The 26,921-nt window shown below is 44.1% G+C and overlaps 2 protein-coding genes across 8 annotated transcripts in view; one reads left to right on the forward strand and one right to left on the reverse strand.

The window, feature by feature from the left end:
• LOC146822391 (uncharacterized) overlaps positions 1–26,921 on the reverse strand; it is a 420,322-nt gene that overhangs the window by 221,267 nt on the left and 172,134 nt on the right. For 3 of the 5 annotated variants that reach the window (XR_014963275.1, XR_014963276.1, XR_014963278.1), the window contains exon 2: positions 5,903–6,032. The exons of the other annotated variants lie outside the window; for them this stretch is intronic. The gene's annotated coding sequence lies outside the window, so the exon portion shown is untranslated. The remainder of the gene's footprint in view (positions 1–5,902; positions 6,033–26,921) is intronic. 5 annotated transcript variants of the gene reach the window in all.
• The window catches only part of LOC146822392 (uncharacterized), a 93,415-nt gene that overhangs the window by 61,782 nt on the left and 4,712 nt on the right, over positions 1–26,921 (forward strand). Inside the window, exons 2-4 of one of the 3 annotated variants that reach the window (XM_085613483.1) lie at positions 15,140–15,172; positions 15,313–15,422; positions 21,617–23,925. In XM_085613483.1, the coding sequence (XP_085469609.1) occupies positions 22,045–23,253 (1,209 nt within the window). In that variant the 5' untranslated portion in view covers positions 15,140–15,172; positions 15,313–15,422; positions 21,617–22,044 and the 3' untranslated portion in view covers positions 23,254–23,925. Of the gene's footprint in view, positions 1–15,139; positions 15,173–15,312; positions 15,423–21,616; positions 23,926–26,921 lie in introns of those variants that run through there. The other 2 variants (XR_014963283.1, XM_085613486.1) reach the window with 2 other exon arrangements.

Below are 26,921 nucleotides of genomic sequence, written 5' to 3' on the forward strand. Positions count from 1 at the left end.
CAGTCCGATGGCACGACTCAGGTATTTTTCAGATAAGCTCTAACTGAGCTATTCACCCCCCCCCCCCGATTCTGTTTTGGCAGTTCAAGTCATTTTCCCTTATCACTTATTCCAGGTGTTCCATATCATAAGGTCCTGATGAGACCCCTCAATGCTCGTGGGGTCGAAACGTCATCAACACGCTCTATAAACGACCCACTTTCACAGACCCGTAGCATTGTTCTAGAGGACTGATTGATGATCTGAACATATTGTATTGTGCTCGTTTGTTATACATAGAAACCTTCTTACCACTCAGTCACACCCCTTTCCCTTTATAAGGTTCTATTTCACTTGGGAAACCGCGCACTTATATGTGTACATTTTTTGTGAAAAATATGATCACTCAGTAAAATTGTCTGTTTTGATAACAGCATCTGGTGTGTGACCCTGATTCTCCTGACATTCACCTCCCACACAAATATTTGCCATTGGTCGTCCTACCTATGAAGTATCCAGACACATAGGCCACAGGATCTGTTGTTCTGTGTTACAATACTGATACCCTGGATCCTTGTGAGAAGGGTAACCTTTGTTTCAGATACAATGGACCCATCTAAAGCATCAATTGCTTGTATTACTTCTTCCAAAGTTAGCGGTTCACACATGAATTGCCTCTGGCTGTCTGAATGCCATCCCACTGCGATGTCTGCGAGATATGAAGATTTAGCATCGGGGTAATAGGAGGTACAAGAAGGGTAAAATTCCTGGTAATATGGCCAGAATCTAGCCATAATGCGCTCCCCACCCGTGACAGTCTCCCAGTCCTTAGTTCGGAGCTCCGCCGCATAGTTAAGTGACCAATTGGGGTGCAGTATACGTGCCACAGTGCAACCTGGTCTCTCTCCTTCTCCATATCGATGCACTTGATAGTGTTTGCCCATGTATTCGATTTCTCTCTCTGCTAAGTCCCAGTATTTGGCCAGGAGCACCACCCATTTATGCAACTGGTGATCCCCGTCGGCTATTGCCTTAAGCTCCAGCTCCCGTATTTTCCCCTGAACTCAGCTGAGTTGTGTGCGGATATCCCTTAGGATACCCACATGCTTGGAAATACACAAGTCTCCCTCCCCCCGGACATATGCCCTGAAGGCCTCCCACAGGGTGGCCTGTGTGGATACAGTTCCAGCGTTAATCTCAAAGTATTCAAAAATGGAGCTTTGCTGTTCACTATGGAACACCTGGTCCCAGAGCGCATCGCCAGCTGTATTAAAGGCAACAGCCATGTGGGATCCGGAGTTTCAAAAGGACAGGGTTGTGGTCCGAAAGTGTCCGTGGGAGCACGGTGATCTCAGACACCCACATGTGGGTAGTGACCGACAGGAACCACTAATCTAACAGTAACCAAACCATGCGGGGCGCCCAGTAAAATGTGAAGTTGGAAGTAGTGGGGTGATTGGTCCACCATATGTCATATAGTGCATAAGTATCAAGACATGCCTAAATACCTCCCTAGCCCGAGGTTTATCTGTTGGTTGTGTGCTTATGGAGTCAGTTCGCAGGTGGTGTGGCATATTAAGGTCCGGTCTATTATTAGATGGTTCACTTCAAAACCATCCAGTCTGGTATAGAGGTCTCTGAAAAAAACCGGGGTCATCCGTGTTTGGAGCATAAATGTTTACGAACAAAATGCTTTAGTCCCAGAGTGTTCCCTGCAATAACAAATATCGGCCTCCTGGTTCTGAGTAGAGGAAATGACAGAGGAACGGTATTGTTCTGTGGATTGGAATACAGGTACCTCAGGAGTATGTGCTATAACATGAAAAATAGCGGTGTGTGCCCCAATCCTTGGCGAGGTGTGCTCAGAGAGCTGGAGAAAATGTGTCTCCTGGAGAAATGCACTTTTAATGGAGTGTCTATTAAGATAGGACAGTACTTGCTTCCCTTTTCGCTGGTTATTGATGCCACGTGTGTTCCATGAGATGACTGATAAGTCCATTGTTTTAGCCATACTATAAAGCAGATTTATAGAGATGTATCTCAGGCCTTAAGCCCGAGCAGTATGTGGCAATGAGGGCATTGTTTATAAAAATGTGATGTGCATCGTCAGTTAACCTTTCAACCCCAATGAAGTTACCCTCTAACAGTACCCCCCCACCCCACAGCAGATTTAAGAACATCCAATGAATCCCATTTAACCGGTTAAAAAAGAAAACATAACCCCTGAGTAATAAGAGTTGGTAAACACCATGAAGGCGTGGTGACCACACAGACATCGGCAGTCCCAAAAAGAAAAGTTATGTACACTAGTATAGTGTAGTCGCCGTTGTAGGGTACGTTAACTTTGGCTGGGTGCAATATCGTGAGCAACAGTGTCTGTCAACGGTGTCTGTATCTTCAACATTCCCAGTTTCTCAATATAAAGTCAGGCCATTTCACGGAGCTTCATCTCAAGAGGTCGATGGAGGGCTCTCACATCTCCCGGGTTCGTCACAGCCACTGGTCGCGGGGTATCTAGCACGGATAGATTTACAGAAAGACTCTGCGGCAGCTGGGGCATCAAGGATCTTAACACTCGCCTCGTGTTCAACCCTTTAAGCGAGCCGGTTAGAGCATGGAATAACGAACCCCTTGCTTGTGAAGTGCATATTTCACATTGTTGTATTTCCTCCTAGTTTCTTGTACAGTTGGGGTGAAATCTGGGAACATAGAGATGTTTGAGCTCTGCTACTGCAAGGGCCCCTTTTCCCGGGCTATCCGGAGTGCAATATCTGTGTCTATAATTAAGGTGGTGGGCTATAAGATATCTAGGAGGTGCTCCTTCAGGGGGCGCTGCCCCAAGGAGCGATGCATCCGCTCTACTGCAAAGGTTGCCGAGAAGCTAGAGCGCTTGAAGAGGGTAGTTAGGAGTCGCTCCACAAAGTCCTCTGGTCGTCCATGTTAGTAGTTTCTGCTATACCAGAGATGTGGATATTGTTTCATCTCGAGCGGCCCTCCAAATCCTTCATTTTCTGACTGCTACCTGTTTCAGGATCCGCTCCATTTTATCTAGGCGTTTCTGTAGCGTTGTGGTGTTATCTTCCAGGCTGGAGATTCTTTCCTCTGTGCCATCGATATGGGCCCCCTATCTGTCCATCCGCTCACCCATCTTGTCCATGCGGCCCGCCAGTGCGCAAACCATGCTTCAATGGCACCAAAGCCAGCCCTTAGTTCAGTCATTACTCCGGATATGTCACATGGGGGCCTCTGCAGTGTCACCGCTATGAGCCTCTTCAGAATCTGACTGGCAACACAGGGTTCCGGCAGTGCCCGCGTGGTCAAAAGTGATCCTCGTCTGTGTAGGGTCTGAGCAGCCAATTCTGGGGTCCCAACGAAGCAACGCCCTCACAGTACAGGCAATGGCACATGAGCAGTGTCAGGTTTTTACTCTCCTCTCCTGCCCCACCTAGGCAAAGAAAAGGATTGGGGGACCAGGCTGCGAGCCTAGCCCCCAACGTTCAAAGGAGTGCACCTCTGAGCAGCTATCCTGCCCGGGGGTTCAACTGTCTTGTACCCCCAGTTGGGGCGGTGTTAATGGAGAGTGGGCAGTAGGTAGATGCAGCGTGTATTGCACTTGGTCGTATGTTTGAGACAGCAGGGGGCAGCAGAAAGTTCACTCTCATCCAGTGCTGCAGCACGGTAGCCGAGGCCATGAGGCCCTTATAGCACCGGGCCGGCCTCAGCGGGTAGTGGCGGTCCGCCACACTCTCATCCCTGCCACACTCACCCCAATTTTGTAGGTGTTGCTCTGTCCACACAGCTGTCTCTCTGGGGCCTGGTGCGTCTGCAGAGAGTGGGTCTTGGCTTCAAATTCTGGCCGGTATTGGGCAGCCCGCCACTCCCACATAGGGCCCGGTCGCATCTGGCTCCATCTCCCCGGTAGGCTGCAGCTGTCTCCCACTTCGCGGGCCTCGAGAGGGCACTTCTTGTGCCCCGAGGGAGGGACTGCCTGTTCATGCAGCTCAATGTAGAGACTAAGGAGGGAGGGTTCCAGCGACTTACGAGGTTGGGTGACGTCTGCCTCAGACCTGCCGCCGTGGAGCCTCCGACACTGTGTCGGCTGTGCGTGGCCTGTCTTTCCCCTATCCTTCAAATGCAGGCATTAGTCCTTCGACCGGGCACAATTTCCATTGTCCTCTGGTCCCTGGCTTCCTAGCTAGTTGTTCATGCTGATATGTAACGGCTTCTGCAGCAGCAAACAGCTAGTAGGTAAATGCCGAGCCACGAGCCTCACAAGTTGTGGCCATCTTGGTAGCGGTCGTGGCCACTCCCTCAAGTAAACAAAATTCTTAATTCAGAAAGGGGTCATTGTGTAGATTCCTCAAAACTTTCCCAAAGAAACATGTTGAATTAAAAACATATTGAAAATAAGTTAAAAAAAAATATAAACAATTAATGACCATGTTTTCATCTGTTATTTTTTCAGCACAATGGCCGATTTACAAAAGCAATATAATATCAAATCTGTCAGACCCTACTTTTTGCAGGGATATATAGGGGTTCTAGGTTTTCCAAAAACACAAGATACCCAGCGCCAACAACACAGCTGCAGCTTATAATGATTTTTCATTGTGTACCAACAATGCAGCAATTCATATGGCAACATCGAATCAAAGAAAAATGGGTTTGAAGGAAAGCTTATTTTTTCTGAAATGTGCTCAAGTTGTTCAGTTTACGAATAGTGGTTATTAACAGACCATTGATTTTGGGGTAGCAAAATTATCATGTGGTTCATGAGCAAAATGTGTTCTCCAATTGGTGATAACATAACTTCCACTAGTCTATGTTCGCACACAACTCCTGAATCAAACAATTGTGTGACTGCGCGGAGCACCCTTGACATGCAACAAACCAAAACGAGAAGTAACGATATTCCATTTCACCAATCACAACTGAGCTTTTTTTTTTTTGCTAAGTGTGTACCTGCCGAATTTGGGCTCTTGCTCACCTGGCACCCACCCACTAACTTACCAAACCTAGACATTTTTTAATGTAGACACCCTGGGGAGTTCAGGGAGTTGTGATTTGCATTGATTCCATGATGCTTTTGTACCCAGAAGGCCTTGCAAACCTCAAACATTGGCTGCAATCACCCATTTTCCTCAGATTTCTGTGAGAAATTATCGGGAGCTGCAGAGACCCACAAACTTCCTACCACTTATTGTTCCCACACCTCTCCCGATAAAAACAGTACCCCACTTGCTTGGATGGAGCTAGCACCCGCAACTAAAAATGCCCCTAAAAGCAATCTGAAGAAATCACTTTTCGCCTTTTAAAATCCACCCTTTATTGTGGTCTGTGTAGCTGCGGAATTTGGGCCCTAGCTCAGATGCCACCCAGGGAAACCCATCAAATGCAGACATTCAAGAAACGTAGATACCCTGGGGAGTTCAGGTTGGTGTGACGCGTGGATCCCACAGTTTGTTTTACCCCGAAAGGCCTTACAAACCTCACACCGGGCTGAACTGCTTGGAGCTCAAGCTTTAGTAAATTCTACCACTGACCGTCCACAAAAACTGATATTTTTTATTTATTTCTATATTTCCAAATTGGAGATCTACATCAAAAGAATATATAAGGAACTACTATTCCTTGAAAATTGCTTTTTCTAAACATGCCCCAATGACTATCATATTTAGTGCAGAGTCTAAGAGTAAAGTGTGTTTCAAAGTGCAGGAAACGCGCATCTGAATAATCTTGTGGCCATGGATAAAAAAAACAAGTTAACACAATAATAATAATAATGGGTGCCATCTGCACAGATGAATTTGCTCCCAAACTAAATGGATGCCTTTTGATTTTTTTGCAGCGAGACTTAGTGTGAGAAGTCAACATGTAAAGCTCACAGCATACAATCACCAAACACAGAATGCAGTGCACTTACCTAAAGGAGTTTATCGGAAGCATTAATAAGCGTCGTACTTTGTTAAACAAAAATTTCCAGAAGTGGTTCAGAAATTCTATCCTGTGCTGGTGTCTTCGGACAAGACACGTTATCTGTGAGTGGCTGGGTGCTAGACAGAAGAAAGAAAGAGAGGTGGATAGGGAGAGAGAGAGAGAAAAAGAGTCAGAAAGAGAGAAAACAAGAACATGGTATTTGTTATACATGAAGAGAGTGTTTTAAATTGTCTGCTTTGCCTTTGGGCTGGAAACATATGTAGGGTTATTTATCTAAGTGAAGAGCATAAACCAGCGCGGGCAGACAAGAAAAACTATTTTAAAGGTTGAAAACTGCTAAAACACTACTTGAAAGCTCTTTGCATGTTTGTGTGTTGAAAGGCAGCTGCTCCATTTGGTGCCAACTAAATGAGGGTGATGTTGCTAAGGACTGTGGGTAGTCGGATTAATCTGACATTATACAAGGAGGCCTAAACCTGCACCTAAAGACCCTACAATTCAAGCCCTATTCACCCTCCTGGAAGCAAACAATCTTATCCAACACTACAACAAACAAACGCACAATAAGGGCTCGAAACTTGACGCCATCATCTCTAAACACAACACTCTAGCCCTCCACTCTATCCAACCATCCTACTGGACTGATCGTCATCTAATTCTATTCAATCTCAATACCAACCAACCAAAGGTCCTCCCCAATCTAGCCGTCCTAAGCTCTGGGTGAGGAACATGCGACGAATTCCACATACTGAATTAGAAAAATTGGTCCGTTCCCAAATCACACCTTCACCCATCTTCTCTTCTGCAGAAGACCTTACCGACGACTACAACAATATGGAAAAACTTGTTGAGGCATTCGCCCCTCTAAAACTCAAGAAACCAAGATGCATCCCCTCCAGATCTTGGTTCAATGAAGACCGTAACAAGGAGAGACGACAACTCCAATTAGTCAAAAGAAATTGGAGACCGAAGCCCTCGCTAAATAATCACTTGATCCTACGGGCAGAATGCCTAAAATAACAAAAAAAAAATACATCTTCAGTAGGGTTGGCGGAGATACACTATGTGAAATTCTGCGGAGTTGAATAAAAACTCCTTGGAATTCTGCTCCGCCGTAGGTCTCGGAGGCCCTGCTACATGAATTAAAGAAGGCTTTCATGCCTCTGTTTTCCCGCTTTTACTTTGTCCCTCTTGCTGCTCCAGGTGTGTGATCTGCTCCCACTGTGGCAGCCAGTGGACGGCGCTTGCTGTTCTTTCCCTACCATAGCCTGTGCCTCGGAGGTCACCTGTCCCTCGCAGTGCAACCATGAGTGAGGGAGGGACTGGCCTCGTGCAGCCGGTCCTCCGACCACCAGCTCCGTCCGGTCTTCCTGCAACGACAGCTCGTCTCGATGCCTCCCTCAGCAGGCCTGGGTGAAACAAGCGCAATGCCCCATCAAAACAAACACAAACCACAAGCACACTCTGTGAAAAAAGACCAAAACCAGCCCAGCCCTGCACAAAATGAATCTAGATTACAAAATTAAACATGGACATATGCAAATGACTCACTGTGACAAACCATGTTTGTAACTTCTAACAAATTTAATGCCTGGGTAACGGCCGTAGTGTGATGTTTTGGGCTGGCGCCAGTAAACTCCGTTCCGCTATGCAGGAGGCAGAGTTTTTCCTTGAACTCTACATTTCAAGTAGAGCACAAAGTAAAAAAAACTTTGCGCGCTCTGTGAGTGGAGTTCACCACCTATCCCTAACCTTCAGAGAAGAACCCTTGTTTTTCTGAGACCAACTTGACTGGTCTAGAAATAGACCCAAAGACCTCTTCAGCATCAAAGAACAAATCTCCTCTCTGTCCCAACACTCAACTAATGACTTCTACACGCTGCAAATAATTTCTAAAATATTTCTCTAATAAAATCTCTAACATTGAACACTCCCTTGAGCCTCCCAACCCTTTTCCCAAGGATGCCCCCTTCACACAAAGGGCCTAACCAAAGCCCTACATTCAAAGCGCAGCTGTCCCCCTCTCAGCAGCACAGTCCACCAACGTCAATCCCTTGCAATTGGAAAATGACGCAACCTGGACCGAATTCAACCTTATCCCGGAAGAACAAACCCCCAAATTACTCGCTAGTATTAAGCCGACCTCGCACATCTCTGACCGCTACCCTGCGGCGCTGGTTTACACTACATCATCTCCGAGCAGTGGGTACATAAAGACCGTTAGAATTGTAGTTAAACAGACAGTCTGTACTACAGCAAGACTTGCTTTGTTTTTAACCTGGCTAGTCAGGACCTTGTCTCTAATCCGGTGCTAGTAGCGCGCCTAGCCCTATGAGTACGGTTCAAGAGTATTATGAAACCGTAACATTCCGAATCTCCCTCAGATGTCTATAAACAATTTAAGTTGAAAAATATCAACGCTCAGACTGTCACTCCTGTTGGGTACTCGGGTTGAAATGGAAAAGTGGCCCCCAGAGCCCCCAAAAATGGTGGCCCTTAGTATACCACGTGATGAAGTTAGGGGCAGTGTCCCTGGATTATAACACATTGGTGTGTTTACATAGACCGTAGCTTAGAAATGCACAGCACCTAAAGAAATACTGTGCAGTGAAAGTACAGTAAAAATAAAGGTACTTTGGATTGTTCGATGTTAATCGTAAATGAAATGTTGAACAACATGGCTGTAATGTTGGGGTTGGTTCATTAAGCATCAGAGCAGCGTTCATTTGATAATCCAGCAACTCGCGTGACTGTCAGAGTGCTTAACACTGTAGGTTGTGAGAGACCTGAGGGTGATGGGCGAACCTACTCCCGCTCGGAGTACCCTACTCCCACTCAGAGCACATATTGGATGTACCCTACTCCCACTCGGAGTACATATTGGATGTACCCTACTCCCACTCGGAGTACATATTGGATGTACCCTACTCCCACTCGGAGTACATATTGGGTGTACCCTACTCCCACTTGGAGCACATATTGGATGTACCCTACTCCCACTCGGAGCACATATTGGGTGTACCCTACTCCCACTCGGAGCACATATTGGGTGTACCCAACTCCCACTTGGAGCACATATTGGATGTACCCTACTCCCACTCGGAGCACATATTGGGTGTACCCTACTCCCACTCGGAGCACATATTGGGTGTACCCAACTCCCACTCGCACCACATATTGGGTGTACCTAACTCCCACTCGGCGCACATATTGGGTGTACCCAACTCCCACTCGGAGCACATATTTTGATGTCAGACTTTTTTAATGTAGTTCCCTCCACCCAAGCTATTTATTGCTGGAGTAGTGTACATTAATCACAACAGTAGGCTGGCTGTGAGGACCAGGGGTGTGTTCTTGTCGGGGCTTGCATGCATTCTCTGCTGTTTGTCGTTGGGCAGTTGTCCATCACCTGGCTGGTTGTGTACACACTCCATTGTCCACCACCTGTCTCTATGCTTAGGTGTGAGATGGTCTGATTGCCATGTTCTGTCAACTGTCCATGGCATGCTGATGAGGCCCTTGTTTTAATATTGGAGGCATTAATCAATCCGGTGTTTCTTAAGCACAACTACTCACCCGTAAGGGTCTCAAGGCGCTGGGTGTGGGTGGGTGCAGGTTCCGGTCCATCAAGGAGGGGGTCTGTCGAAAAGCCAGGTTTTGAGGATTCTTGCGAAGATTTGGAGCGATGTTTTCTGTCTGAGGTGCAGCGGAAGGGCGTCCAGGCTCTGGCCACGAGGAAGGAGAAGGAGTGGCCTCCTGATCTGGTCTTTCTGGTGTGGGGGACCATGGTGTAGGAGAGCTGGGATGATCGTAGGGTCCTTTGGGGTGCGTGGAATTTGAGTCGGCTGTTCAGGTATGCTGGTCTGGTGTCATGGAGGACCTTGTGTGCGTGGGTGAGCATCTTGAAGGTGACCCTATCCTCGATGGGGAGCAAATGTTGTGTGCGCAGGTGCTGGGAGATGTGGCAGTGTCTTGGCAGGTTGAGGACCAGTCTTGCGGCGGTTTTCTGGATGTTTTGTAGCTTGCGAGTGAGGTTTTTGTTTATTCCGGCGTAGAGTGCGTTGCCGTAGTCGAGTCTGCTGGTGAGGCATCACTTTGTGACCTTTTTAGTTAAATCAAGTTTATTTTGAGGTTGTTTACTTTAAGTAGGCCCCCCCTCACCCCCGTGACAACTTGTTTATTGAAAATTTTAAGTGAAATCATACTGTCCTGTTTATCTATGATGAAGAATCAATACTAAATGTTGTTGCTAGAACAAATCATTTTAGACCAAGTTTCCTTCATTAATTACCCACCCCTTATTTAGAAGGGCGAAATTCTTCGATCTGTTTCCCGCAAGTTGTGCTGATTGAGACTAGAGTTTTAAGGTTTTGATTAACGGAATGTTGATTGAACAAGAAATCTCACCAGCATTATGAGGAATGGTCATGGCGATGAAAGCCGTATTTCTTGAGTTCCAGTGAAATGTTTGTTTTTAGGTCGAGCCTGGGCAGCGCATGCGCGGCTCTAGGAGGCATGCTGCATTGGAGTATGTAATTGAAGCCCTGCCCATATTTGTCATTGGCTTTTCATTGTCCTTCGTAAATATGGCTTCTGATTGGTTAATAGGCTTGTTAGTCCCTCCTTTGTCCTGCCTTGTCTTCATTTGTAACCTCCCATGGCAACTGGCCCTTTTACTTTGGTTGTTACATGTATGCTTTAATTAGAGCCTGGGAGCACTATTTTCTTAATTGGTTTTCTTCTGCCTGATGTTGCAGGCAGGACACGCTCTCTTAATGATTTTTTTTGGTTCTAGTTAGAAAGTTTCGCTGTCTCTTCGAGACCTGCTGCAATCGGTCTATGGATATAAAGTCCAACCCCTTTCTTAACATTGCTTTTCATTTGTCTGTCAGCGTCCTTCAAAAATCCCTGCTTGCTAGTGGTCAGTCCTGCTTCTTTGTCCCTCCTTTCTCTCTTCTGTTCCTCTCACAGAGCAGGGACATAGTACGGTCTCATTCCACTATGGTTCTTTATCTTTTCTTGAGGGATTATTTTTTTTTTGCTTGAATTCCTGCTCTGTTATTGTTGGTCTGGGTTGAACTTCAGCTCCCTACCTGCTTATATTTAAGTATAAGTGTTAGTCCTATCCCCTCTCAATGCCACAGTTACATTACTGCTGCCTCCCCTGCCGTGCTTCCCGCTCTGTTGCTTGAATTTTATTTAGCTTTATTTAAATTGTGGCACTTTTAGAAGTCCGCCGTCAGTTGGTTTTATTTTGGTAGGATAGCTTGGTTTGGACTACCTTCTAAGGTGGGATTGGTTAAAAAAAAAAAAAAATCCTGCCTGCCTCTGCTCACTTCTCATTTGTCTGTGCACTTAATATTCCTGTGCTCTCCACCCCAACCCCTCCCACGATAGTGCTTGTGTGGGCCCCCACCACCCCCTCCGATATCGATCAATGCTTATAAGTTGTTTTTTTAGTGCACTCTATGGCGAAGAACATTTCCACGATCATTCACAGGATGTTGAACCGACTGCGGAGGCTCAAACACGAATCCCCAGCTCCGAAGTCTGCAGCTCTGACTGCTGAGCCACGTCCTCTCGCTCTGGAGATCCCTGCTGGAGTCTCTCTTTGTTTGCCTCAAGCCACGCATTAGCAGCAGCTCGCTCTTGGGCTTGTTGTTTCATTCCGTAGTGCTTTGCAAAAGCACCAGCTACGTTACACATTTGTTTCATATTTTTGGTACACACGGGAGATTACTTGGCAGCTCAGGACATTCATTGTCTTTAACAGGAGCTGCCGATTAATCTCCTCATGGCTTCAAAACATATGAATATGTCATTGGGTAATGTTACTGGTGCTCGCTGCTTAGAGGAAATGCTCTGATTCCTTGCCAGGCTCTGTTTTTATCAGTGTGATGTCAGCAGCACAATCAACGACCGAGATCAGATGGCTGTTAAAATGTGCTCAAGATCAAACTGGAGCCATAGTTTAAAGATCTTCAAAGGGACAGGGGTGCTTGTTTCAATATGTAGGGGCTTGATGGGGGAGGAGGCAAGGGAAAGTAGAGAACCTATTGGTAATAACCCATCAGGGTTATTGGCTACGCTTATCCGTATTCTATTTTTTGTTACATTTACTAATGCAAATCTGTTAAGGAGTGCCCATCAACAAGGCCCAGCACTATATAAATTAGAATACAAATACAGTGATTGTGTTTTATTTAAATTTTATCAAAAGATTTACTGTCCCACTTTCACATAAAATAAATGATGTCTGCCATAGCTTCATTTTCTTTTTGTGTGCGTCAGCTTGAAGGGAGGGTGGGTGTAGTTTCTCTTGCCTGACAGTTGAGTGAATTCAGAGGAGGCCGCATGCTGTCACTGCTGCCTCGGCCTGGCGTGTAAAGATGGACTCCTCTCCGTGGTGCTATCTTTTTGGTTTATAGCTATAATGGAGTATAATTAACTAAGTATCTCTGGAATCGCCAGGGTTAATCTCTGTAGTTATTTTTCGGCTTTTATTCTCTGCGCTATTTCTTGGCCAGAGGCAACAATTGTCTCATTTTTTTATTAACCTAATTGTAGCAGGGAGACATATAGTGTACACGCTGTCAACATGTGGACAGGCTACTCTGTGTTGCTTCCCATCTAAATGCTGTTATGTTTGGCTTGGTGTACGTTGTGGGAAACCTGCAACGCATCTGATGCCTTGGGCAATATTTGATTAAAAATCAAGTATTAAAAGAACTGGCGTGGGGATATCTTGTTGGAGAATGAACGTCTGCTGTGGCGCATTCCTGCAGCGTCGCTCAGATCTATGTTTCCACGGAGCTTCCGGTAATGGGTTCCCTGTGTGTCTTATGTTGCGCTGCTGGTAGACTCCCCTTACATTCATATGTGGGTCAGAGGGGCATCTGTTCGTTGTCATGAGACTCAGGCGTCCGTGGCAGGAATTCCAAGGCACGTCACTCATTCTGCCAGACTGAGATGCTGCTTGTTGACCTCATTCTCCAGCGTTTCACTCTCTCGAGGGCCTTCGCTGACCTTCCAAATGACACATTCCAAACATGCGCTGAAACACAAACCTGCACCCAGGTCAGTTTTGGATTCCTCTTTGAATAATCCAGTACATTTCAAAATCTAAGTATTTTTAGTGTGTGTTTTTTATTTTTTTCACATACACTGGTAGCTCCTCCCAGTGTTGGTAAACACTGACAAAACACGACACACACCACTGTGAGGACTAGCGTGCTATGAGGACCGGTCCCCAAAGCGTTTGCATGTGTGCGTGTGCTAATTACAGCACCCTCTTAACACATTTGTGCAATCAGCCTCTCACTAGCAGGAAAACAACAGTCTTGCAAATAAATAGGAGCATCTATGAAAACAAGCCTTATTCTTGGAGACTTGCAGATTTATTCATTTATTTACTTGGGTGTATAGACCACCTGGCACATCTGCAATTGCCCCCGCTTACATTAATAACTGAAAAGGTAAACATCCATTTGCTTTACCTCCAGATTTGGCGCTTCCTTTCTGAGTCAATCAGCTGTCATTATAAGGAATTCCTATATTTTTTTATTTTTTTTAAACAACACTTGATTCAAGCATTCTGTGGTATGGCTTTGTTAATATGAGGCATTCATCTCTTTGGGTGCTGTACACAACTGTACCATGCAGAAGACAGAACTACTTATTGCGGTAAAGGAAATTGCAACAGATTATAATAGAACACATTTGCTGACATATTTAGAAATGTGTGAATACTTTGTGAATAATATAAGGTTTAAACTACCCCCTGGTTTACGTTATGAGGATATTGCAAGATAAAGTTATGGACCTCCCAGTGACTTGCAATATACTGTTAAACATAAATAAAATATCCCTACCATATGTGTAGTTCTTGGTCATGCACTCCATCTTCTTTCCTTCAGTGCTCTTTTAAACTTTTGTGGCACCTTTTTAATGTAAAATGTGAGATCTTTAGTATTAACAATCAGTTGTTTTTCACTTGTCGCCAACATGTTATGTAGCTTAAGTATCAAAACCGTGTATATGATGTCTGGTAACACCTTGATATATTCATGTTGTCGTATAGCAACTCAACCAGTGCAGTAAGTAAACGTGTTTCAATAAGTGCATCCTTATCAGCTATTGGAGAAGAATTTCCAGGGGAAAAAGATCTGAAGAAAGAGAGCGGGATATGTCAAGTCTCACTTTATTTAGGTGGCAGCGACATTTCTGTCCAGCGATCCGCCTTTCATATTCTCTGCAGTATGTTTCTGGGGGCACCGTGACGTCTCAGCTGGAATCTAATACATTATTACAGTAGAGTAGATCTGTTGTTTTCTAATTGCAGTTGGCCACAATTAGACAGTAATAACTTATTACAGTTCAATTGTGATATGATGCCTGCTGCCAGAGCCAACAGCCAAGGTGAAAGGCCGGTCAAAGAGCACCATTGCAGGTGCAGTTTAAACAAATTAAAGGAGAACTGCCTTTTTAGGTCGAGCTTGGGCAGCGCATGTGCTGCTCTGTGTCAGGAGGCTACGAAACAGAGGACCCTTACCGTACACTTGCAAAGGAACAGAGATGCTTGTTCCCAACGCCCCTCCAGGATTCCCCAGAGACCGAATAAGATCACGTCTCCAAACAACCCCAAAGGGGGAAAGGGAGTGGACAAAATGACAAAGAAAGAGACTGGTTCAGGATTTTTCGGATCTCCTTCACAGCACCCTTTTCTCGTCAGTCCGTTCTATAGACCATCTCTTGGATGATACCCGAGGAAACTAACAGAGCACAATTACTTAGCACCTAAGTCTACTCTATATCTATCTAATAACTTTATAGATATTTATTTTTTGTACCCTTGGGAAGGAACGTACCCCTAAATCCTTTTGAACTAGCCTCTCTTCGTGTGGTTGGTGGTTGACTACCTGGAATTCTCTTTCTTACTTGTTCTGTGCAGTTCTACCTAAAGGTATATGAGCATTCAATGAATTAATCAGATTAAGCCTAACCTAATTATTAATATTATTATTCTATTTATCAGCTCACCTACCAGTATATTAAATGAAGTGTCCTCTATTCTTCTCTAAATTATTGTGACAACTTGTGGTAAGATTTCACCACCTTTTCTTCACTAGGATTGATTTTTATAGCGTTATTGTTTTCTCGATAGTTTCTTATCTCCTAGTTATTGCATTTATTCAATTATTAAATCTTGTTTTCTTTCTTTCAGCTTCGTTCTTTTGTAGAGTTTCTCTACATTCAGGTAAGCCTTTTTCTTATTTTCTGTGACTATATTTTTATTTTTATTTTAGTCATATTTTTCCTGTAAAATTTTCTACGATAAAGCAATATGTAACTTAGCTTTCAAGGTTGACTCCGTGTTCTTCTTCTGTTGACCGCTAGGGTTAACTCCTCTCATGAGTCACTGAAGCTGAGGAGTTACGTCGTGAAGAATTCCTCACACAAGTCTTGCAATCTCCAGACCAGGAAAATAATATCGGGCAGGAGCGAAGGTAACTATGCTAACCACGCTCTAAATATTTTAACTATAGCCTAGGAATTATTATTAGTGAAATTCTAAGATTTTCCTGGAACGTGTAAGGTTCAGCTCCGAACTCAGGCGACGCTTCGGTGAAGTGCGCACTCGTTAGGGAGAGCGCGTTCCACCAAGGCTCCACACAGGTGTGAAGATAAAAACTAGACCGCTACCGCGTTTGTATCGTGGCGGCCATCTTGGAACTCCTCTTTTGCAGCAAAGCACTCAAGTGTGATCTTTTGTGGATTTTTTCCACTTCTCCTGTTCCAGCTTGGTTTCGAATAGGTGTAAACCGCATTAACAACTCGTGTCAAAGGTCCAGTGGTTCTGACACTCTGCGAAACATGCTGTATTCGAGAATAGAGGTGAAGCCCCGTCCATTGTCTGCCCAGATTTGTCATTGACTTGTGTCAATGTTCTTCCTAAAAGCTGACTTCTGATTCGTTAACAGGCTTGTGTCTCTCCTTAGTACCGCCTTGTCTTCGTTTGTAACCTCCCATGAGGACTTACCCTTATACTTCTGTTGTTACATGGTATGCCTTATTTAGTCTGTAAACACTACTTTCTTTAATGAGTTTCTCACACTACAGGCACGACATGCTTTCCTGCAACATTTAGTGCACCATGTGCTCTTTCACTTTCCAAGCAGCCCAGGATAATGGCGGCTGCTTCTTTGAAATGGTATAGGTCTCGCATTTACAAGAGTTTGAGCTATTGGCATTTTTAAATGACAATGCCTTTTATTTATGTGTTAATTATCAAAACAGATAAATAAAAGGCACAGTCCTTTACAATGCTAATAGCTTAAATGCTCGCAAATGCGTTACCTATTGCATTGTGTTGTATGACAGTACAACGCTGGTAAATACATTGCACGCATTTTGTTTACCGCAATTATGCATTTTCATCACATTCCAATACCATTCATTGTTTTTATATTTAAAAACAATGTATTTGTGGGGGGACACCCCCTACCTTATCTTAAATTAAATTTGTGGTATTGGTATGTGATGTAAATGTATAATCGCGGTAATAAAATGTGAGGCAAATGCATGCAGTGTATTTACCTCGTCGTAAAGGCTGTTTCCCATTGCATTGCAAGTGCTCGTTTAATTTGAGCAGCACCGCCGCTTTAGCTGGGATAAAGGCAGAGTTGTGCAAACCTGGTGAGCGCTACGCGTGCGGCATCAAGGCAGAGCGTGAGTAAACATTGAATGAGTCTCTTCCAGAGAGCTACAGCAGGGAAGGAACCTTGTGAGTAAACATTGAATGAGTGTTGGCCAGAGAGCTACAGCAGGGAAGGAACCTTGCAAGTAAACATTGAATGAGTCTCAGCCAGAGAGCTATAGCAGGGAAGCAACCTTGTGAGTAAACATTGAATGAGTCTCGGCCAGAGAGCTACGGCAGGGATAAACAATGCTCCAACTCCCCAGTGAGCCGGCAGTGGGTCGAAGAGACGTCTAGACATCAGCTGCTTCAGGACTGATGGACAGCATATGAGTATACTGTGTGTGCTTTGTCTGCATGCACTGACTTACCACTGGGCTAGTCTGGCTGCAGTTTGGTGGCCAGGGCTCCAGGCACATGGTCCCCCTCTCCATTCCAAGCCCACCAAAGTCTGGGATGTGCTCACATCCCCCTACCCTGAGCCGCGCAGTTATCTGGAGGCCGTGAACGGCTGTTAAAAGCCTGACTGGCTTTGGCAGTCAAGTGTGAAAATACCAAGTGCTGTTCCCAAATAAATGTCACATTCCCTCGGCATAAAATGCACAGGAGAAATGGTGAGCTTGAACCGCAAATAATGCAGGGTGGCATCGAAACACAATCCGTGTTGTTTTTTGTGCTTAATTTGAAAAACCTTGGACTTTCTAAAAATGGTCCCCTTTTGGATCCGCGCGCATTTGTGGCTTTTTCTATTGCAGAAAAAATACCGCAGCACAACCTCTTTGTTTGAATTTACAGACCGTTTTCCGCATGTTCTTATGCTTTTAAAAATGTTCCATTACCTCGCGTTGTGTGATTACACCCTTACTCATTCTTTAATCTGTCCCTCCGAGAATAAAAAACCAAATATGACATCTCTAATTCTCAGTCATATGATGAACGTACGTTCTCCCACAAGCATACAAATTCTCATGAAATCTTTATTTTACGGCACATACTTATGTGGAGTTGGCTAATGTGAATTATGGTTAGCTAAAGCAAAACAGATGCTGAGTTTACTCTCATATCTATATATCGTATAATATGCATAGGATGTAATTATCTTTTGTAAAATAAGTGTTATTCTCAAACATTTGAATTCCTATTTTAGACTTTGAATTGACACATTGCCCACGCTCCGAGTCTGAGGAATTCAGAATAGTGGTAAACGTGTGTTATGTATAAGTTATCCCATTCATACATCCAAATATCACTCTAGTGTTGTAATATTACATCCAATAAATACTGCACCCTGCGGTATCACTTTTTTTCGTACGAAGGAAGCATTTCTCCTCTGCTTTTAAGATTTTTGGGAGTTCCCATAGGGTTGTTGGAGAGAGTCGTTGGCTGCACTCTTGTGACGCAGACGCTAGCTTCCCGTGCGGTCTCCCCATTACTGAATGCTGATACCAGATTGAATATACCCAGTGGTATCACCAAGCCCAGGGGATAGTACTCCACCTGACGTGAGTAAGACATTTAAAGGGGGATTTGTTTTTCTCCCCAATAAGATCCTGACGAAAGCCATCGAACCGGCAAGGGCGCATGCAGGTTGAAACATGTTGACAAAGTGATGTGAAGGACATATTGCATGTCCCATATTTCACATCCACCGTTTTTAATCTTACCCTATAATTTTTTAGAATAAATTGCACCACATGATAAAAAGGTAATTTTAAATGTTCTATTCTGCACAAACTAGATCCTAACCGGTTTTTGAGGATCTCCTGGTGGAGGCCAACAAAAGACCCAGTGATGATGCTATCAGCCAAGATTACGCCAATGGCAACAGGCATACCAATGGCGGATAATGGCTGTTGAGGGTCTTCTACATATTTGTGCCAGATCCTTCGAGGCCTCTTGGCTCCCCAGAATGCTTCTACTCCCCACCCCCCTTTTGATATATAAGCAGTATTATCACAGCCAAATTTGCATGACCTTTGAAACGAGGGTCTTAGTTGGGCCCCACTGGTGTTTGAACCATTTGACCTCTGAAGTGTGCTCCGTTCTCTGAAGTGGGCTCTTATACCTCACTGGTTTGTCAAAAACTCAACTTTGTAAAATGAACCCTCTGTAGAGTTGTCATACGCTAAATCCCTTTCAGTTCCAGGACTCGGCTACTTTTCTATAAGTGGCGAGCCATGTGTGACACTTGAGGAGGAAGGAATAACCTGCACTCTTGGCAGGCAGCTTGCCTTCTCAAAATACTTGCATTTTTAATAAGACAATAATCTAGTCATTCAATACATATCAATAACACATGCCTTCCTAGCTAGAGCATTTTTTTTAAATATTTTTTTTTATATATTAAAGTGAGTTTAATTTTGGATAGGATTATTAGCATCAACAAGATGCCTGCTCTTCTTGTGGAAGCATAGTGATGATGCTTTCTAATTTATAAATTAGGCTCATCCAACAAAGGTTGATGAGGGCCAGACTACACACCCATTCTGGTTCCCATTTTCATTAGCGCATGTAAATAACATTCAGGTGGATCTTGTGAAAACCTGACATGGCTCCACCCTCAAAGGCTTTACTGACCAGGTAGGTTTACATGATGACTCCATGTCATTGAGAATGTGATTCACCAGCGCTGGGTTTTTCTTTTACAATGTCCTCCCTTTGAAGCAATCCCCACTGCCCCTTCTCCCCAGAGCATTTTCTTTGTCTCCTTCACCTAAAGCACTCTGCTTGCGTACCCTTTCCCTCCTCTCAGGCACAAGCCTTTGCCCCCTCTCCTAGGCGCACCAAGGCATTCTATGCATCTCTATGACCAAGGGTGACCAACTGGCATTGGTGTAAATTTAGGACGATGAGAGTAAAAATTCAGGACACTTCTTTGCTTCCTCCTAATGGGTTCACGCAGAGATACATCACTTTGTTTTTTCCGCAGCTGTATGTGCTCACTATCCCTGCCTCCCTGCAATATGCTAGCTCTCGCCAGTCTTCTTCTCTTCCACTGTGTCCGTTGCATACACCCCTAGTCTCTGTGCCTTGATGGGTGTTCATCCAGTGTGTGTCCAACCCCAAATGTACGCCCTTTGGTTTATGTATCGCTGCCTTCATAGCCTGTAATTCCTGTGTCTGCTTCAGCTCGCATTGTCTCACTGTAGCCCTGCTCATCGCGTCTCTGCTCCCCATGCCAATGCATTCAGTGCTTCCCCAGTCTGTCTCCATGCTCATCCTATGATTACAACCTCCAGCTATGTTTTATTAGTCTGTGCACAAACCTACTAGTTACAACCTGGAATTTTCTCTTTATTCTGCTTGTTGTGGGCCCCTAGGGATAATTGCACCATATTCATAGCAGCCACCCAACGGGGTGTTAAAAACCAGGTAAAATTAGCACCCGCATACTGCTTAATGTTATTAAATACCCACAAATAAAATAATCAGTTGATTCTTATTCTCCTGGGTCCAATATGTCCATACCCGGTATTTCCATTTATGTAATAAAGCATTCTTGTTGTGTCCTTAATAACTGCATAGTATTCATTTGCTAAAACAAATCCAGGATTGCTTGATACTGTATCCCAGTAAGCCCTATACACCAGAAACACAATCGATACGCTTGCTTATAAATTAATTGTATAACACACAATTGCCATCAGTTCCATCCACTACTAAACGCATAAGTGAAAAAATTTATATTTACATTAATAGCTCCAACTCTAACAAATGCAAGACCTATTGCGTTGCAAATGCTTGTTCTTTCTTGATGTTGTGCAGCATTGGGAAAGCCTATATGTCTAAAAGGTGAGACTTCTTGACTTTGCCAATGTGTGTTTATTGTGGTTGTAAACATCCTTTTTCTTGTGTAGCTCTGGTCTGAGCCTCTGATCTCTGGAGTTACACTATGTGAAAGATGGTCAGATTATTGTCTGGGTGAAGTTTACTGCCACATCGAGTTGGCATTTAAAGCTATTTGCCATGCCTAAAACTTCCCTTTTATTACATATAAGTCACCTCTAAGGAAGGCCCTTGGTAACCCAAAGGGCTGGACGCTATGTGAGTAAAAGGCAGAACATATACTTCTATGTTTTACATGTCCTGGTAGTGACAAACAGCTAAATTACTTTTTCACTGCTGTAAGGCCTACTCCTCTCGTTGGCTAGAACTGGGAAATCCGTAGAATACCTTTAAGCTGTAATTCCTGATTGGAAAGGAGTAGCCTTTTCATGTTTCATATCTTTGCAATGGTAATGATAAATCATATTTACTGGTAAGGTCTGATTTAACATTACTACTTTAGAAAAGCTACTTTTAGGAAGTGGACATTTCTCTGCTTATACTGCTCTTTGTGCCTTACAGCCTGTCTCTAATACACGTCTGGGCTAGGTGACCAACCGCTTTGTGTATTCCTTCTAGAGAGCTACAGACACTGCATGGGTTGGGTATGATTTAGCACTTATCTGGATCCCGATGGGTCTTTCAGGGCAGATGGGAGGAAGGGGCCCACTCTTACCCCTCACAGGGTAGTAGATTAGCCCCATTCAAAGGAATGATGACTCCCTTTGGTAGTCTGGAGTGAGTGCTGGGATTAGAAGAGATACTAGTGCACTTCAAAACCAAAAAAAAAAAAAAACAAAAAAAAAAAAACAAAACCACTCTTAGAAGTTTCCCTCACATCAAAGGCACATTTGGACCTAAATGCTGAGTATCTGGCCCCACCAAATCCGACACTTATAGATCTTCACAGAACTGCTGTCTGAAGAACTGTGGTACTGCTGCACAAAAGACTCAACTGAAGTCTTGGTTACTCCTTGAGTCCACACTCCGCGATAGGAAGGCGTCAAGGAAGGATCGTATGCCCTTGCTCTGCCTATTGCATTTTTACATTGAAAGTATAATCTAGAATTTCTTCAGCGCACTTGTCTATGTGGTCAATTAAATGTCTCATTAAATGCCAATAGATTTTCGTGATGGACCCACCATTTAAGCTTATCCAGTGTTTTTTTTCTCCAACAGGTGCAATAAATGCAGTAATGAACAAAAAAGATGACTGCATTAAACATTACTTGTGTAGGAAGTGATGTAAAAACAATGCACCTCAATTTCTTCCCTTGAAGGCTAATGCCTCGCCAAAGTCTTTTTCTACAGCAGAAAACCCAAACTGCCCAATGTGGTCTGAACTTGGCTCTTAGGGATCTCCTGATATACATTGATGGAATAACACACTGACTTACTGAAGCAAGTCTGATAAGGTTCTCATTACAAAGGAAGAGCTAACCTGGATCAGAAAGAACCCACAGAAGAGAAACCGTATGAATATCTAGAAAGTGACAACACATTTATTCGGGAGAGAAAGAGCAAGTGCAACATCAGAAGATCATACTGGAGAAGAACCATATTGATTGACTGACTGTGGAAAAGTTTTCTTTGCATTGAAAGACCTAATGCAGCATCAGAGTGTCTACGTAGAGGAGAAACCATATAAATGTACAGAATGTAATAAAGTGTTCCATAGGAAGAAGAATCTAAGGCAGCATCAACAAACCCATACCAGGGAGGAGCCGTATCAATGTACAGAATGGTACAAAGCATTTATAACAATTGGGCAGCTAAAACGACATCTGGAACTCCACAATAGGGAGAAATTATATAAATGTACAGGATGTGACCAAGCATTTGTAGCAAATGGACAGCTAAAACGACATCACAAAATTCACACTGGGGAGAAACCATATAAATGTACAGAATGTGACAAAGCATTTGTAGCAAATGGACAGCTAAAACGACATCACAAAATTCACACTGGGGAGAAACCATATAAATGTACAGAATGTGATCAAGCATTCATTAGAAAGTCCCATCTAATTAAACATCACAAAATCCACACTGGGGAGAAACCATATAAATGTGCAGAATGTGACCAAGCATTTGTAACAAATGGACAGCTAAAACGACATCACAAAATCCACACTGGGGAGAAAACATATAAATGTACAGAATGTGATAAGGCATTTATAACACTTGGAGAGCTAAAGCAACACCAGAAAACCCACACTGGAGAGAGATCATATCAATGTACAGAATGTGACAAAGCATTTATAAGAAATGGAGAGCTAACGCGACATCATAAAATCCACACTGGGGAGAAACCATATAAATGCACAGAATGTGATAAAGCATTTATAAGAAATGGAGCACTAAAGCAACATCAGAAAGTCCACACTGGGGAGAAACCATATCAATGTACAGAATGTGTGAAAGCATTTATAACAAATGGACAGCTGAAGCGACATCAAAATATCCACTCTGGGGAGAAACCATATAAATGTACAGAATGTGACAAAGCATTTATAACAAATACAGAGCTAAAGCACCATCAGAAAATCCACACTGGGGAGAAACCATACCAATGTACAGAATGTGACAAGGCATTCATTAGAAAGTCACAGCTAATGGAACATCAGAAAGTCCACACTGGGGAGAAACCATATCAATGTACAGATTGTGACAAAGCATTTATAACAAATGGACAGCTGAAGCTACATCACAAAATCCACACTGGGGAGAAACCATATAAATGTACAGAATGTGAAAAAGCATTTATAAGAAATGGAGAGCTAACGCGACATCAGAAAATCCACACTGGGGAGTAATCATATCAGTGTACAGAATGTGGCAAAGCATTTATCAAATATAGACCGCTAAAGGAACAGAGAGTTCACACTGCGGAGAAACTGTACGAATGCACTGAATGTGAAAAAACATTTATAACCAATGGAGAGCGGAAGCAACATTTGGAAAATCCCCATCGGAGAGAGACCATTCAACTGCACTGAATTTATTAGAAAGTCGCATCTTATGCAACATCAGATAATCCACGTAGGAGAGAAACCTTATGAAAGTACATAATGCAACAAGGCATTTATCACTAGGCAAAGATAAATACTACATCAGAAATTCCACACTGGTGAGAAACTATATGGCTGTACTGAATGTGTCTTAGCAATTATTACAAAGCAAAGTTTAAAAATACATCAGAATGTTTCACACATGAAAGAAACCATATAATTGTACAAAATGTGACAACACTTTTATTCCAAATGGAGGGTGACCATTCAACTGCACCGCATGTGACACAGTATTTATTATAAAGGGAGAGGTAAAGCAATATCAGCGTCTACACTGGAGAGAAACCGCATGAATGTATAGAATGTGACAAGGGATTTATTACAAAGCAAAATGTAATACAAGATCAGGAAGTTCACGCAGGGGAGAAAACATATGTATGTACTGAATACCACTAAGCATTCATAATAAATGGAAAACTGAAGTGACATCCGAAAGTCTACATGGCAAGAAATCCAATGTATGTACAGAGTTTAATAAAGTCTTCCACAGGAAGAATACGCTAATGCAGTATAAACAAATCTACACTAGGGAGAAACCCTTTTTAATGAATAAAATGTGAGAAGGGATCTATTATAAAACAAAATGTATATCAGAATGTTCACACAGGAGAGAAACTCTATAAATGTATTGAATGTTACCATGCATTCATAAATGGAGAGCTAACCCGACATCAAAAGTCGACCGCACTGAATATAGCAAGGCATTTATTGGCAAGGGACAGTTAAAACCGCATCATCAGAAAGTCCCCACTGAGAAAAATCTATATGTATGTACAAACTCAATCAATCAATGGGTATTAAGCGCAGCAAATCATCAGTGAGGTTCTCAAGGCGCTGGGGAGGAGTTGTTGTCCGGAGGGGCCTATCAGTTGAACAACCAGGTCTTGAGTCCTTTCCAGATTCAGTGATCAGGCAGATCTCCGGTGCAGGGGGAGTTCATTCCAGGTCTTTGCAGCCAGGTGGGAGTAAGAGTGACCTCTGTGTCAGGTGCTTTAGACTCTAGGAGTTTAAGCGTGGAAGAGGGAAGTGGAATGCAGGTGTCTGGTGGGGAGCCATGGCAATATCTTGCGGCTCATGCACATTGTGAGGAAGCAGATGGTGGAGATCATGTTGATTTGCTTCTTCATGGAGAGCTTGTTGTCCAGGACAATGCTGGAGTCACGGGCATGTTCGGTAAGGGAAGAAGCCAGATTCTGCTGACCACCATGCGTTGCTTCAAGATGAGGACTTCTGTCTTGCCTGTGTTCAGTTTTAGGCAGTTGTGCTTCATCCAGTCAGTGATGTTGGCCGTGCACCTATATAAGTTGTCTTTGGAGATAGTGAGGTGGGTCTAGTCAGTGTAGAAGATGACCTTCAGCCTGTGCGATCTTACAATGTTGGCTAGGGGTGTCATGTAATGTAGAAGAAGGGGGGGGGCTAGCTGAGGATCCTTGTGGGGGTGCCGCAGATGATGTCCTTGGGTTCAGGAGTAGGGCAGTGTCTGATTGTCTGAGTTTTTCTGGTGAGCTAGGAGGCGATCAATTTGAGGGCATTTCCTTGGATTCCGATGTGGTGGAGCTTGTCAATCAGGATCTGGTGGGAGACCATGTTGAAGGCAGCTGTGAGGTCAAGGAAGAAGAGGGCTGCAGTCTGATTGAGGTCCAGGAGGGCTCTGATGTCATCTGTGGCTGCTATCAGAGCAGTCTCTGTGCTTTGATTGGCTCGGAAGCCGAACTGGGAGGACTCCAGGAGGTGTCTGGTCAGCTTCCTCTTGATCGACCTCTCGAAGACTTTGGCCGAGAACGAGAGCAGGGGTATCGGAGTTCTTCAGCTGCTCTAGGTCTGCTGAAGGTTTTTTTTAGGAGGGTTTTGTTTTTTAGGAGGGGTTTCACTTCTGCGTGTTACCACTCATCCGGAAAGGAGGCCATGGCGATGGATCTTTTCAGTGGTTTTGTGAGCTATAAGCTGATCGCCTTGCTCCTCATGTTAAAGATAAGGTGGGGGCATGGATCAGTGGATACTCCAGAGTGGATCGACTTCATTATAGTGGTGGTGTCTTGTGCGATGAGGAGGTCCCAGGAAGCGGCTGAGGTCCGAGTTAGTGTCAGTGGGTGTGAGGAGGTCGAGGCGTCACTGGCAGAGAGCTGAGTTTCAAAATCGCTATAGATGAAGGCGATCTTCTAATGAAAGTAGTCAGCAACCATTTCGCACTGATCCTAGAAGGGAGTTATGTTATTCTCGGTGGACACAGGGTTGCTGAATTCCCTAACAATGGTGAAGAGCTCATTGCTGTGGTTTGAGCTGATCTCTATGCAGCATGTGAGGGCACTCTTCTTCGCTTTATTGAGGAGGTGGTAGTGGTTGATCGATGTCCTGAAGGTGGTTTAGTGCACTGGATCATTACTGGTACTCCATCTTCTTTCTAGCCAACAACAGTCCAATTGAGAGGTCTGAAGTTCCGGGGTAAACAAGTTGACACACTTTGCGGATTCTCTGATCTTGTTCGGCTCGGCGGGGGTCACATAGTCGGTGATCCAGTCTGAAGTTCTTGATGACCTGTTTAAGGTCTGGAGCTGTGTCCGGTCAGTTGGCATGGAGAATGTTGTTCCAGTTCTCGTCTGAGACAGTTTCCAAGTTGCGCTGAGGTGTGCTGGGTGGTTTGGGTTCTGTAGCGCTGTGCCCTGTGATGGTGAAGTGGACAATGGAGTGGTCGGTCCAGGGGAGTTCTGTGACATAGTGGTACTTGATTGTTTTGCTGATGGAGTCAAGTATGTGCCCGATGATGTGTGTTGGGTCGATGATGAGTTAGATGAGGCTGATATTGCTCATGCTTTCTATTAGGTCGTCAGTGCTGGCATCGCTAAGGTCTTCCATGTGGAAGTTGAGATCTGCTAAGAATATATAGTGTTCGGAGGCAATGGCGAGTTGGGTGATGAAGCAAGGGATGGCTTTGCAAAACTCGGGGTGAGTTCTGGAAAATGTGACAGTGTTCTTAAAGAAGTAACCGTATGAGTGTAAAGAAAGTGAGAAGGCATTTATTGGAAGGGCACCGCACAGCCAATGTACCATAGGAAAGCCCACCCTGGGGAGGAACCATATAAAGGGCCAAGGGTATGCCCAGACGTGTGTCCTGGGCTCACTGTGCACTGGATTCAAGCTGACTGATGAGGGGTAATACCCCGAAACTGGTCCCAGGATGCTTGTTTCTGGTCCATGGAGGACCTGGCTTTGCAGGTCGAGCTGGACTGTTCCCATGAGGAGCAGGGCCAATGATTTGCATATTGCTAGGTCTTAACTGGCGTGGCATGGAGAGCAAAAGAACAATGGATTTAAACCAGATCTCTTGACTGGGGGTGAATGTTTCATTTATTCAGAATTCCGTCTATCATTTGTGTGTCTTTTGGTTACGTATATAAGCACAATACCAATTTTAA

The sequence above is a fragment of the Triturus cristatus genome, chromosome 6, assembly GCF_964204655.1.
Source record: "Triturus cristatus chromosome 6, aTriCri1.1, whole genome shotgun sequence".
Classification (NCBI taxonomy): Eukaryota; Metazoa; Chordata; class Amphibia; order Caudata; family Salamandridae; genus Triturus; species Triturus cristatus.